The sequence below is a fragment of the Rhea americana genome, unplaced genomic scaffold, assembly GCF_003343005.1.
Source record: "Rhea americana isolate MKP2758 unplaced genomic scaffold, rheAme1 scaffold_140, whole genome shotgun sequence".
In the NCBI taxonomy this organism is placed as follows: Eukaryota; Metazoa; Chordata; class Aves; order Rheiformes; family Rheidae; genus Rhea; species Rhea americana.
In genome coordinates this window covers 2,451,834-2,464,506 of record NW_028185484.1, presented here as the reverse complement: position 1 = coordinate 2,464,506, position 12,673 = coordinate 2,451,834, and the positions used below count along the sequence as shown (strand labels likewise).

The 12,673-nt window shown below is 48.9% G+C and overlaps 1 protein-coding gene across 1 annotated transcript in view; it reads left to right on the top strand.

Moving 5' to 3' along the window:
- The window catches only part of ZC3H3 (zinc finger CCCH-type containing 3), a 127,308-nt gene continuing 114,635 nt past the window's right edge, over positions 1–12,673 (top strand). The window contains exons 1-2 of the mRNA XM_085298709.1: positions 1–1,403; positions 3,316–3,512. Coding sequence (XP_085154835.1) covers positions 55–1,403; positions 3,316–3,512 — 1,546 coding nt within the window. The 5' untranslated portion in view covers positions 1–54. The remainder of the gene's footprint in view (positions 1,404–3,315; positions 3,513–12,673) is intronic.

The following is a 12,673-nucleotide window of genomic DNA, read 5'->3' as shown; positions in this document are numbered from 1 at the left end:
ATAAACGACCATAAAAACGTCCATGGAAATGCACCAGTGCCCCTGCCTTCTGCGATGCAGCGGTGGAGGAATCCCCGGCAGCTCACCTTCAGCAGGCGCGGGGCATTTTCGTCCAGCTACTCCCAGCAGACTCCCAGGGATTTCCAGCCGCGCCAGGGTAACTCCTGGAGAAAAAAGTACTCCCTTGTGAACCGACCAGCGTGCCACACTGACAGCAGTGGAAGTGCGAGCACTTCGCAGGCTTTTGTGAGCCAAGGAGGTGACCAGGCACCCGGTCCGCAAGGARCAGCCCCGGAAAGGCATGTGGACTTGACTACAGATGGTAATATAGTTGTTGGGATCCAGCTGCCACAGAGGCCTGGCCCGGTTGTAAAAGCTAAAAGTTTTGCTGAAGTGAGTTCTTGTCGTGAGGTTTCTGGGCTGAAAAAGGTGGTAGCTGTTACAGACAGTGGTAAAAATCTGCAGGAATACTCTAACTCTCTGTGCACAAGCCAAAACGATGAGAGAAAGCCCTCTTTCTCAGTTTCCTTTAATTCTTCGTACCAGTCTGCAAGCTCAGTGCACCTGAAGGTGTCAGGCTTGCTGAGAACTGTTCATGTGTCCGACGAGGCAGCYCGGAGCACTGCAGCCGCCCGCAGAACTGCCAGCGAAAGCGCCGTAACGCTCAAGTCAGAGCCGCAGCAGCCTTCAGCTGTACCGGACCGCCAGCTGGGCTGCCGCTCAGCGTGGAAGAAGCCAGAGCCACCAAATCCAGGGCAGTCTAGCTCTGAGCAGGTCACGGATGCTCTCGGAGAGCCAAAGCTCCTCAGAAACACTGAGACACGCTCGAGACCTGCTCAGGCCGCAACTTCAGCGGTGGGAATGAATCCAATGAAGAGTCGATTTTCAGTCTTTTCCAAAGCGACCAGTCTTCAAAGAGCTGCCTCAACATCAGTCTCCAGTAAAGCTTTGAAATTCAGGAAAACCAATTACACGTGGGTTGCGAACCCTGGTAAATGTTCTCGTACTGTGAAAAGATGGATCAGCCCTCGAACTTCTGATAGTGCGAGGAAGCTCGCTGGAGGAGCAGACAGAATGGCTAAGCTATCGCCAAAAGGAGACTTGGGAGCAAAGCTGAAGAAGTCTGGACTGCAGTCCAAATTGGGTGTTTCCCCCAGTAAGTATAAATGGAAAGCCTCCAGCCTGCAGACTTCTCCCTCCACCTCCAAGTCGGCGTTCAGGTGGCAGTCTGAGGACCAGAAAAAGGCCGGGATCTCTGGTGTCTCTAGAGCCAGCTCTGTCCCACTGCCTCTGAATGACGCATCTGTCAGTCACAGCGGGGTGCAGTCCTTCAGCGAGACTGTATTTTCTGGTTACAAAGTGAAGAGTCGGACAAAAATCATCAAGAGAAAAGGAAGCTCGGGGTAAGTTGTTCATCGTCTTCAGAGTACAGTCATTGCATTGGCTTTATTTCGTGTCTGCTGGCTTCAGTGGAAGTCTTTGTGCCCTTTTCTTTATGCTCGTTGCCCTTTGTGGAAGGACATCCGTTCTGTGTTGAATAATGCTGAAATGATTAATAACAAGATAATAACATRAAGTGCATGTAAGTTGTGTATGTATGAGTGCAATTATAATGATATGGGAGGGTATATTTGTCCTTTCCCTTCCAGGTATGGTGACTTTGCTCTATGTGGACTTGTTGTGAGGCCTCAGGTTTTTAATTCTTATCAGTCTGTGAAACTCTGAATTTATCTTTCAAGCAGAGGTGGGTTTTCTTCTCATCTCTCATCCCTGTTCTCTGAAGACTTTGCCACTGCACTTAGGAGACTCCTCCTCAACCATAATAACATATTAATATTCAGAGGGGAGGAAACAGCTTTCTTTCTGTATTGATTTGTTTTCAAACTCCTAGAGCCTCATTATGTTGGGGRCTGGCGAGATCAAAAGTGACTTGAATCACTGTTATCTTTTATCGTCTGTCACTGTAAAGCGCTTGGCAGACGCCAGGATGGAGGTGGGGATAGTAGATGGATTGTGCGGGCTTGTGAATGCCGGGAAGAAGCGATAGCTGGCCATAAATCTGATTGCAAGGGAAGAGCCACGGTGTTGTCAGTGACGCTCTGCTGTTACCATTCCCTTCTCTCTCTGGGTGTGGATTGCCTCTTTTCTACATTTTGTGCTGTCTGCCAGTGTAGGCCAAGTGCTTGTGTCCTACCTGAAGACTCACTTTCCCTTCTCCTTGTGGAGTCTGATTGATGGATCCGTGGTCTTCCTGCTCCTGTTACTCCCGAGAGGGCACCCGTGCCAGACCAGCAGGGATACTCCTGGGTCTTGTGAAGTGAATTCTCTTCCCTGTCCATGTCTGATAGGGACAGAGTGCGATGGGAAGGATATAAATGAAGCTTGGCAGAAGGAAAAGGTGTGTTAATGTGGGAAGGTGTTTGAACTGGGCTGGGAGTCAAGGGGAGACGAATGAGGAATTGGGACCAGACTTTCTGTTAAAGCTAGTGTGTTGTAGAAGTGCTGTGAAGGCTTCAGTACGTTATTCTCCTGGTGGGAAAGCTGCATTTCCTGCTGTGTTTTTCAGCAGAGTGGTGACAGGGTTGGATGGAGGCTCAGTGCTGCGGGGAAGGGAGAAGCGGRATGTGGTGAAGCTTGGAGGCACAGCTCTGACCCCATGGTATCAACTAACCAAAAAACACTCTCAGTGCAGTGGAGGCACTTTTGGCTCCTTTCTCACTGCAGTAACCAAGAATTTGAGGCCTGTGGCCTTCATAACTATTTCAAGTGATGCAATGAGCCAGTGATAGAGCCAAGGCTGAAACCCTGGGGCCTCTGGTTCCTGCTTCTGTTTCCCAGATGCTCTGCTCATCAGTGCATCACAGCTTTCCATCCTTGAGTTGCCCTTTTGGGGGACATGTCTGCTGCTAGATCATGCTGGGAAAATGACTTGGGAGTGAGGTGGCTGGAAAAGTTAGGATTTTGTGTGTGTGTGTGTTTGTGTGTTGACTGTCATGGTTTGATCCTCTTGGATCTCGAAAGGACACTGTCTTTTCTCCCGCATCTGTTGGACAGAAGCCAGGAGGGAGTGAGCTGAATTCAGTTCGACTGTCAAAACACCTCATTCTCCATCTGCACTTTGCCAAAAATACATTCCATTTGCCTATTGCACTTTTCTATCYGGTGTGTCTTATTACACCTTCACGTAGGGTAGCTGTGTGGAGGAGAACAGAGTTTGGTGACCTGGCTTCTCTTCCTAGTGGTGGGTGAGGGGACCAGTGTGTCTTGGTTACCTTTCAACCTTCTTTTTAACCGTGGTATRTTGTGCCTTTGCAGTTCCCCAGCAGATAAGAAGAGCAGCTCCTCCCCTATCACACCTCTGAAATGTCACTTCCATCTCAGGAAGAGAAACTCCTTGCGGGGGAAGACTTCTGCGACCTTGAAACGCTCCTCGCCCAAGGGCCTGGTGCAGATCACCAAACACAGGCTGTGCAGGCTGCCAGCCACCCGGATGCAGGTCTCTGCCAAGGAAGGTAGGAACAACCGTCCAGAGGCGGCGATGGTGTTCACTGACCGCGCGTTGGGGAAGCGGCTCCAAGAGCGGCTCTTGGAATCTGGAAATGAGTTACTGGGTCCTCGAGGAGGTGGATCTGCTGCCGTCAGTCCAAYGGCAAACGCTGAAGAGAAGAGTCTTGGCTGGAGTAAGGCTCCTGCCTTGCTCCAGAGCTGTCTTGTAAGTGTTTGTGCTGCAAGATCTCTGGCTAGGGCCATTTTAAAGCTTCTCTTAGTCTTTAACATGATTTTGCTAGATTTGCAGGTATCAAATAGAAAAATGAGTGAGAAGGGGCTTAATGGGAAGAGGATGGCGGAGATGGTAATAACATGTAAGACTGGATAATCTCTTTCTTCGCACAAGGGAAGAGCTTGTGCATATTGTGAGATGCTCCTCTAGCAATTACCGCCCTACCTAATGCACCTGTATCCCAATGCAGTGTCTGCAGCCCTCCAGCTTTTATGTGTGATTGGGTTTAAATTGAAACTGCTGGAGGAGTAAAGGCTGCTGAGTTGTCTCTGAGCCTCTACTGAACTGAAATGAGAAGTAACTGTTCCTCTGGCAGCTCCACTGGGTTGGCCTTGTATCATGGGAAGTTACATGTTTCTCTCGGGGGAGGTTTTCTGGTTATTGCAGTGGGTGGTGGTAGTCTGCTGGTACCAAATGCTTTGTGCTTATGAACAGGTACCTTGTGTCTGTGTCGCGCTGCCTTGGGTTGGTGCTTCTCAGAGCAGGAAGCAGCTTGGAGCGGCTTGCTGGGGCCTGGAGAGCCACATCTGCGCACATGAAACTGGTTGCTTCTGCTCTGAAGTCTGGTTCTGCTATTAAATGGCTACGTGATCATGGACAAGAGGCTTCACCCCCTCCCTGCAGTTCAGTTCTGCTGGTATGAAATGCGTTTTGGCTGCATGCCTGTGCTTTGCTCATTTGAGTGCAGCGGTCTGGCTAGAGACGCCGTGACGGCAGGTATTGCTGGAGCGGGGAGAGTTGTTTAGGCTGTGACATAGCTGCGGTCCATCTCCAGAAGTAAAGCTGTTTGGCCTCTGTTTTCAGGAAGACGCTTGTGTGGTTTCCTGTTCTGCAGTGCAATTATAGAGTTCACATGTATGTTTATAGTTATTTCATGTTCTGACAAATAGCTCTGTGTTAATGTGTATTAAGACATTGCTCTATTTTGACAGCAGAGAGGAGAAGAATCTAGGCCTGTAGTTCAAGAAGGGGGAAAGGTTTTTGGGAGGGGAAGAGAAAAAGCCAAATCCTTCTCAAACATGTGCATTAAGAAAAGAATGAAGGGATGGAGCGGATGCTGGGAGGAGAATTTCAGAGGTAGTGCTTTGGGAGGCAGAAAAAAGTGCATAGGAGAGGCAGAAGCGGGAGAGTAAGGTTGCGTTTAACTCTGCCGTCGTGCTGGTGATCTAGCGTTCTGGCAATCCCCTTGCTTTAGGGCTGAAGCTTGTTTAATTCAAGGATATCAGCAAATGCTTTGATGTCTGGAGGGTCATGAATGCTGCGCTGAAAGTATTTGTGTTGCATGAAGGCAGCATGTGTGGTTGGAGATCTGTCCTACTTGCACTGCGACCGCTCTTCTGTGATGCCTGAAACCAGAGGTGGCAGGTGCAATGTGTGACTAGATTCAGCTGTGGTAGAGACGTGGGGCCAGGAGGTCTTCCTTGGGTGGTGCTGGTGTGTGGGATGGGGGAATGCAGCCCTTGAGCCTCCTGTGAAATGTCCCCTGCCTGTCCTGGGGTGAACTTAGGGCTCAGACCTCCAAAACTGCTTTCTAGGGACCATTCTTCAGGGGGTCTTTCAGAGATGGGTTCTTCAGACACATCTCTRTTAAGAGACACTGAACAAATCTTTGTGCTGTAAAGTGCCTTTTGAAATAATTTAATGAGCTTGCTGAGAGCCTTGTCCGCCTACTCTGTGGTAGACTCTGGGGATGCAGAGTAATTTAGGGTTGTAGTTAGGTTTTGCATATGAGGAAACTGAGGCAATGATGGTGATGGGCATGTAAGCTGTTCTGATGATCCAGCGACAGACCTGGGGTTAAAGCAGAGCTTTGCTTTCCATGTAGCCCTGCGGTTACACCTGGGTTTACACGGAGCGGAGGCCTCACTGCAGTCTGCGCTTGGCTGTGCCTGTGGGAAGTCGCAGCGCTGGAGCYGCTCGTGTTGGAAAGGCTCCCGGCTCCCATCGAAGCCTGGCTGGTGCTTGGAAAACATCTTTCTGGGTTTACTCTGGTGGGATTTACAGACCAGTTGTGTTGGACCTGCTATTGCTAGCCTTGCTGTCTTCATGTTTCTCCTAGCTCCTTAACCCCAGGTTTCTCTAGGGATTAGACATTGTGTTTAGTGGTTTCCTCCTAGAGATGCCAACCCTACAATGAGATACTTTCAGCAGGGCAGGGACAAGGCAGCTACCAGCTTTGCTCATAAGCTGCTCTGCCCCTGAGGATGCCTGTAGAGCTTGCTCCGTTCCCCGTCTGTCTATTTTTAGGGGTGTTTTTCCCTGTCTGAAAAACAAGGCAGAGTAGAGCTCAAATTGAAACTTGGTGAATTACAGCTGTGTATTTGTAGCATCTCTCTTTTTTTCTTTTTCTTTTTCTTTAGAAGCTGTAGGTGAAAGTGTGTGCCCAACAGAAGTAAAGCTTCATATAAGATAAGAATATCTGAAATCTTCAGCCCTCCTGAGAGCCTGATTGGCAGCTGCCAAAACTCTCTGTATTTCTGGGAATGTATTCCGATTTCTTGATTGGAGGAAATGTTCCCATAAAGAGAATATTTTTGATCTTAAACCAGCTAGGACTCTAGGACTGGAAATATGTAGATGGTGCAGAAACATGGTTGTGCTGCTGGCCTTGATCCAAGTGAAAGAAGGCAAATAAAGAAATTCAGRGAAAGTGAGGAAAAAAGTAGAAAACAGGGCTGGAAGTGGCTTTGGGGAAGCATCTTAGTTCATTTTCCTGCCCCAAAGTGGAATCAGATTATTAGACTGTTTCTGACAGTCGCTAGTCAGGTCTAGCAGAGACAAAACCCCTAAGTTCTAAGAGTTGTGAGCTGTGTACGTTGAAGCGACTGCGTAGAAGTGCTTGGATCTGTGCTTGGCTCATAGATGTGGAAATGAGTCTCTGCCTTAATAAAACTTTGTGACTTTGAGAACTTGTGTGTGGCTTTTTTTCTTTGCAAATGGTAGCCAGCTGCTGCAAGAATATCTTACTCCAGTTTTAAAATTGCTGAAAGCAAGAGGAAGTGCCCTGCCTTCTTTCCCTGTGTGTGTGAGTGTGTGWGAGCTGTTCCGTGTCCGGCTGCGCTGGTAGGAAGATAGACCCTGGTGTTTTAGAAGGTCACTTAAAATGATTCCCATTCTTCTCTCCACTGTAATTATAAAATGCCTTCTAGATTTCTTTCCTGCCTTCTGTAACAGAGATGGACTCTATACTGCAGGTGACCAGCCAGCAGCCTTGGAAAATGGACTGTCAAGTGGGACTGGAACCACTCGATTAAAGCTGGGGATGGATTCCTGAGGCTGCCTTTCTCATCCCCAGGGATGGTACAAGGTTGATTCTACTGTATTTTTTACTGCTTCGTCTAGCCTTTCTGCAGAGATGTTGCCAGTGCTTATCTTGAGACGTAGCTGTGCTAAATAGGTCCTCTTGCTAAGAGGACCTTGCTCAGTTCAGGTATCTTTCTTGGTATGTTTTCACCTAATGTGATAACTCTGAACTTGGCTGTGTGCCATCTTTTCTGAGCGGTTTTCTAAGGTGCAACGCAATGGTGTAATCCCTTCAAAATCTGGGTAGCCTTTTCTCTACTGCGCTCACAAGCTGTCCCCTCGCTGCTAAAACATCAAGCACTGAACACTAGTATCATATAGGTGTCTAATTCTGGATGGCTACTGGTAATCTAACCTCCATTGTACCTTCATCTCAGGGGATCCCAAACGACATGGCAGATGCTCCCTCTCCTGACAACGGCAGCTCTGGAGAGCAGAGAGGTGGCTGCAGAGCAATACACAGCTGCTTTGCTTAACCGCTTAGCAGGGAAAGTCAGCAAGAGTCTCAAGGGCTTTGAAATTGCGAAGTGAGTTTTGGCAGGATTGGCTTCACCAGCTTGCATTTGGTTAAGGTTGAGTGCTAGCAGTCCTGCGTTGCAGCAGCGGACACCTATCACTCCTAACTGGCTCCTTGTGCCAGGTGGGTTGTACTTGCTCTACYGCGGTTTGTAAGCAGATACTTTTTAGTTTGGATGGGCTGAGTGTGGGCAGGCTTGGTAGTGAGCTCTGCTGACAGGCGGTCACTTGCTGAGCCGGTGTCCTCTGGTTTCATTGTGAGCTGGGGGCTAGAGGTTTATGGGTTATTTGAAAGACTTTGGGAGGGTTGTTTTATTACTCTGTGCTTGTGCAAAGTGGGGAAAATGGGTCATGGTGTTTCAGTCTTGGAGGAAGTTGCAAGACTAAGGGCCAGAGAAGTAGCTTGGGGACTGAGATGTTCCTAGGAGTCTCCAGGAGCAGGAGGAGCATGGAGAGACATATACTGAGGGAGCACGGGAGCTGCTGTCCTACCACTGCTTGATAAGAGTAAAGTATGGATTAGAAAAATACAGGCTCTCCGGCCTGAACTATCAGGCCTCTGTGGGCAACTCTTATTGTAGTGAGAAGAGAGCCAGATTTGGAGGTTTCTGGAGCAGATGGTGGCCCGGGCCAGCAGAATGGCTTTCTTCAGAGTAGAGTGATGTTGCTCGTCTTCTCAAGTCTGGACACACGCAACACTCAGCTAACAAACCAATTATAAAAAGCCAGATGGTCCAGGCCGGGCTTGTGATCCGACTAGATGGATGTGGCAGTGCTGGAGCCTGGGTCCTGTGACTACTGAAGTCTGAGTGGTGAGAAACCACCCACAGTGCCCGCGCTCGTGCGGGAGCCGTGGGATCCAGAGCCAGATGCAGACCCTATGTCCATCAAGGCCGACGACTGTCAGAGCGAGGATTCCTGGGGGGAAACGTGCCTACCTCTTGCATTACACTGTGGGTGCAAAAGGCTGGATTAGCTTCTTCCTTCCCTACAGGTGGCCTGGGAGTGTTTGAGAGCCCAGGCTGACGCAGGCAGTGTTTTGACGCAGCTTTGGTGTTTTCCTGCTTGCCCTGTTAAACAGGCTTTTGGGATACGTGGCGCAGGTTCCGCAGTACGTACCTAAGGCGTGAGCAAAGACGCTGAGCTTCCTTTGGAGGTGTTGGGCAACCATCGTGAAGCACGGCCGCAGAAAAGCTGGAGACCTGCAGCTGTGACTTGGTCTCAGATTGATGCTGCCTAATAGTCTGTGTGCGGAAGAAGTTGTCTCTCTGGGAATCACCTGTTTTTTATTCCATAACCAGAGACCCTACTAGGGAGAAAATGGAAAGTCAAAGCTGTAGCCCTTCCCTTGGCGTTATTTTGGTGGCTCTCAAGACTACTGTCAACCTGCAGCTGCTATAAATAAGCGCTAACATATTCATTTAATCAAATGTAGCATTTAATAACCATTCAGAGATAGGGCTATATCCCAAATTAAAGTTGCTCTGATAGGACAGTAGAGCTTTGAAGCATCCTTGATGTAGCTAATGGTCTATTTATCCAGGGATTGTAACACGAAAGTCAGGCTGGGGCAATATGTGCACAGTCCGAGGTCAAGTGTTTTACCAAAGCGAAGAGGAGCAGAAAAAGTTGTTGCTGAGCAGGGCCAAATTCATGTTGACCAAACAACTTTGGGATTTTGTGTGCCATTAATATTAAGTACTTCCTTTTTTCTTTATTTTATCTTCCTCCCATTTAACTTCTTAGGCCCTTTTTAGGAGGAAGGAGAGTTTGGAGATAATTGCTTTGCTGGAAGTTGTAAATCTGTTCAGGTAACAAGCCCCTGCTTGGGCCACGGTCAAGAACTGGATGAAGCTGATGGACTTCCCATCTTTGAATGAGGCATCCGCTTCATTTTGTGCCAGTACCTGCTTGCTAGAGACTCCTGAATCACTAGGCTTTGTATACATATATGTATATATATGTATCTATTACTGTATATATGTAGCAGATCAGGCTTTCTCCCCTGCGTCTTGAGCAAGCGAGACAGTTCAGCTCTGACTTACAGGAAGGGGAAATGTGACTGTTGCTTCTCTGCTTATCCGGGGGAAAAACTGGTGGGCGAAAATCCTGCTGGCTGAACCCGATTCTCGTGGCGCCGTGTTGCACAGAAGTGACGCAGCCTGTTTAAATGCTAACTAGAATTAATTCTGCAAGTCTTATGTATGTATATATGTGTGTGTGTGTGTGTGTGTGTATTTTTTTTCTTTGGACCTTTTTTGTTTTTTAACGGCGGTTTGTCGTGTTCGGAAGCTGTCGTAAAAGCTGACTGTGAAGTTCCCCACGAAGCTGCAGTCCTTTCTCTGATGCAACGAGCCAGGGGAGGCCGGCAGGTAATTAAGCTCTGGCTGCGTTTTCGCGGATGGCAATTGCCCCAGTCCCCTTTCTCTGGCAGCCGAACCAAAAGATTCAAAGTGGAGGATAAATACCTGACTCCTCCTCCTCCATCGTTTGCAGAGTGACTTTGCTGCCAGTAGTGGTGGGTTGTAATTACGGTGGTGCAGGAATCCCCCCCCCTCCCACCACTTAATTTTTATTTTGCTTAATGCTACTAGGAGCCGCTTAACACTACTCTGGGTGCCAGGTGGAGCTGGTGGATGTAGTGTGTCCTGCACCTTGCAGGAGGARGCCTTTTCTTGGCTCTTTATTTTCTTTTTTTACGTGAAGCGGGCAAATGCTCGCGGTCACGAACCTCCTCCCACCCCGGGAAAATCGATGCCGTTGCTGTGTTGCGCGGCGGTGCTGAGCCCCGCCGGCCGTGTTTCCGTGGCCGAGCTGCGGCAGCCGGCGGAGAGCCCGTGCCCGGCCGCGGGGTTTCGGGGCGTCCCGCGCGCCCACCTTCCCCGCTGCCCTGCAGAGGGCACTCTTGCCCCTTGCATCTCCCCCTCGTCCACCTTTTTCTCGTTATTGATGGCCTAATTTCGTCTTTATGTGAAAGAAAGCAGATATCAAGTAATTTGCAGCAATAACCTGCTAATGCTRGGCCAGTATCAAAACTCCCATGTTCATTTCAAGTGGCAGATAAAACACTAATATATAATTATCCTTGCAAATTGGATTGTTTTAAATAACCAAAAGGCTATGGCCAGGAGAAAACTATCCCATTTCCCTTGAGTTACTATTGCAGTGTAATTGCTGCGTTCAATCAATTTCCCTGGCATTAGAAATTCCATCACAATCAACATTAAGCTTTATTCATTGTGATGGCTAAGAGCCGGGCCATTTCTCCTCTTTTCCTTAACTGGCAAAATTAATCAGGGAAAAGATTTTAAACATTTACCCGTGCGAAAGAGGTCAGCTCTGCCACTATATTGCTCAGCAGATAAGGGGGCTAATAAAAAGAAAATTGAATTACTAATGATCGCTAGGAACAGAGTATATAAAACCTGGCAATCGCCCGGTTCAGGAAAAAGGAGAATCAATTTTCTTCGGACAAGGTGCGCTCATTTTTTATTTTGGCGCGTATTATCAGCAATTTAATTTGAAAGCGCATAAACAGGAGGAAACGGTTAGAAAATAATGAGCCTGAAGGTGTAAAATGCTGCAGGATATATGCTGTACACAATTTATTTGGCACAACAGATAATCACTTTAATTGAATTCAAAACTGCATTGTTCAGCAGCAGTGCGGGCTGCCCGTCTTGCCTGTGGGGGATTGCAGAATATTACAAAGATGCCGGCAAGAGGCTCCTCCGTGGCTTTTTCCCCCCTGTAATGTCCCCCTTCCAGGCAGGACTTCTCAGCCGTGTGCCCGGGATTGCTTCGGCACGGTCACAGCTGGCTGAAAGCAGAATATTTACAAAGCGTGCCAACGCTTTCTCGGGGGATTTTTTTTGCTTACTGTGTTGCTGTGTGTAAGCTGCTCCTTAAACAAAACCGTCTTTGTGGGGTTTGGGGATTTTGCTCGCGATCGGCGTGTAAGCGTGCGGCCCGGGCCCGTCCTTGCGCGGCGTGCCGGGGCGGGGGACGTCGCTGAGCTGCGCTTGCTCGCTTCCAGGGCAGGCTGCCTTCRCTGCTCGGGCCGCTTCCTTCCTTCCACCTTGCTCTGCCGACACGACCCTCCCAAACGTCAGTACTCCTTCTTTCCGCCTGTATGGAAGGAGCCCAGCTTCTAACGTGGCTCTTTTGAGTGTGATGCTAAGGGAGGGGGGAGTGAAAAGAAAATGTCCTGGTGGGGAATAGTTTGTATCCCAACGCTGGTGTTTTATTTTGTGACTTTTGTCTCCCACCAATGCAAAAGCAGTGCGAAATATGATGTTTCCAGTGTGGAGCGGCTTTGAGGTGTGCTTTGGGAATGCCGGATCAAACRTAACGCTCCAGATTGAGACCGATAAGCTTTGGCAGGCGTCGCTCCTCCGACACGGCCCCATCAGCGCTGTTTGGCCCCGGTGTGCAGTTGGCTTTGCTGCTGGATGAGCGGAATGCGGTACAGTGAAACGCATACGCTATCTGTGGCGGAGGTATCTGACTGCCTGGGGACTCCTCTGAGATCGCAGAGTGGTTGAGTTTGGAAGGCACCTCTGGAGATCTTCTGGTGCAACCCTCCTGATCAAGCAGGGTTACCTACAGCATGTTGCCCAGGACCTTGTCCAGATGGTTTTGACCATCTCCAAGGATGGAGGCTGCACAACCTYTAAGATAAACTTATTTCACTGATGCCCCACCTGAGTTGAAACTGTAGCAACCTTCTCTCRCTTTTAGAGAGCGATTTCCTGACCCATGTTTTAGACTAGCTTTTGTGTGATGGCTTTCGGATCATGACAGCACAGGGGAGACACATGGTAGGAGAGGAGCCCTTGTCGCCACAGGGTTGCGGGTCGGTGCAATGGCCATGCGAAGAGCTGCGCTGCGGCGGATGACCCTTTGGCTGCACCGCAGAGGGTCAGCTAACTTCTGGTTTCATGGTAAGATGGTTCAGGAGTGTCTGCCTTAATGCCTTTGCCTTACGAATGCCTTGGCAATGGAAGCTCAAGTGAGAGCGGATCTTTTGCGTCCATTACATGCACTACTAAGATACTAGTTTGCGTCCTTCCA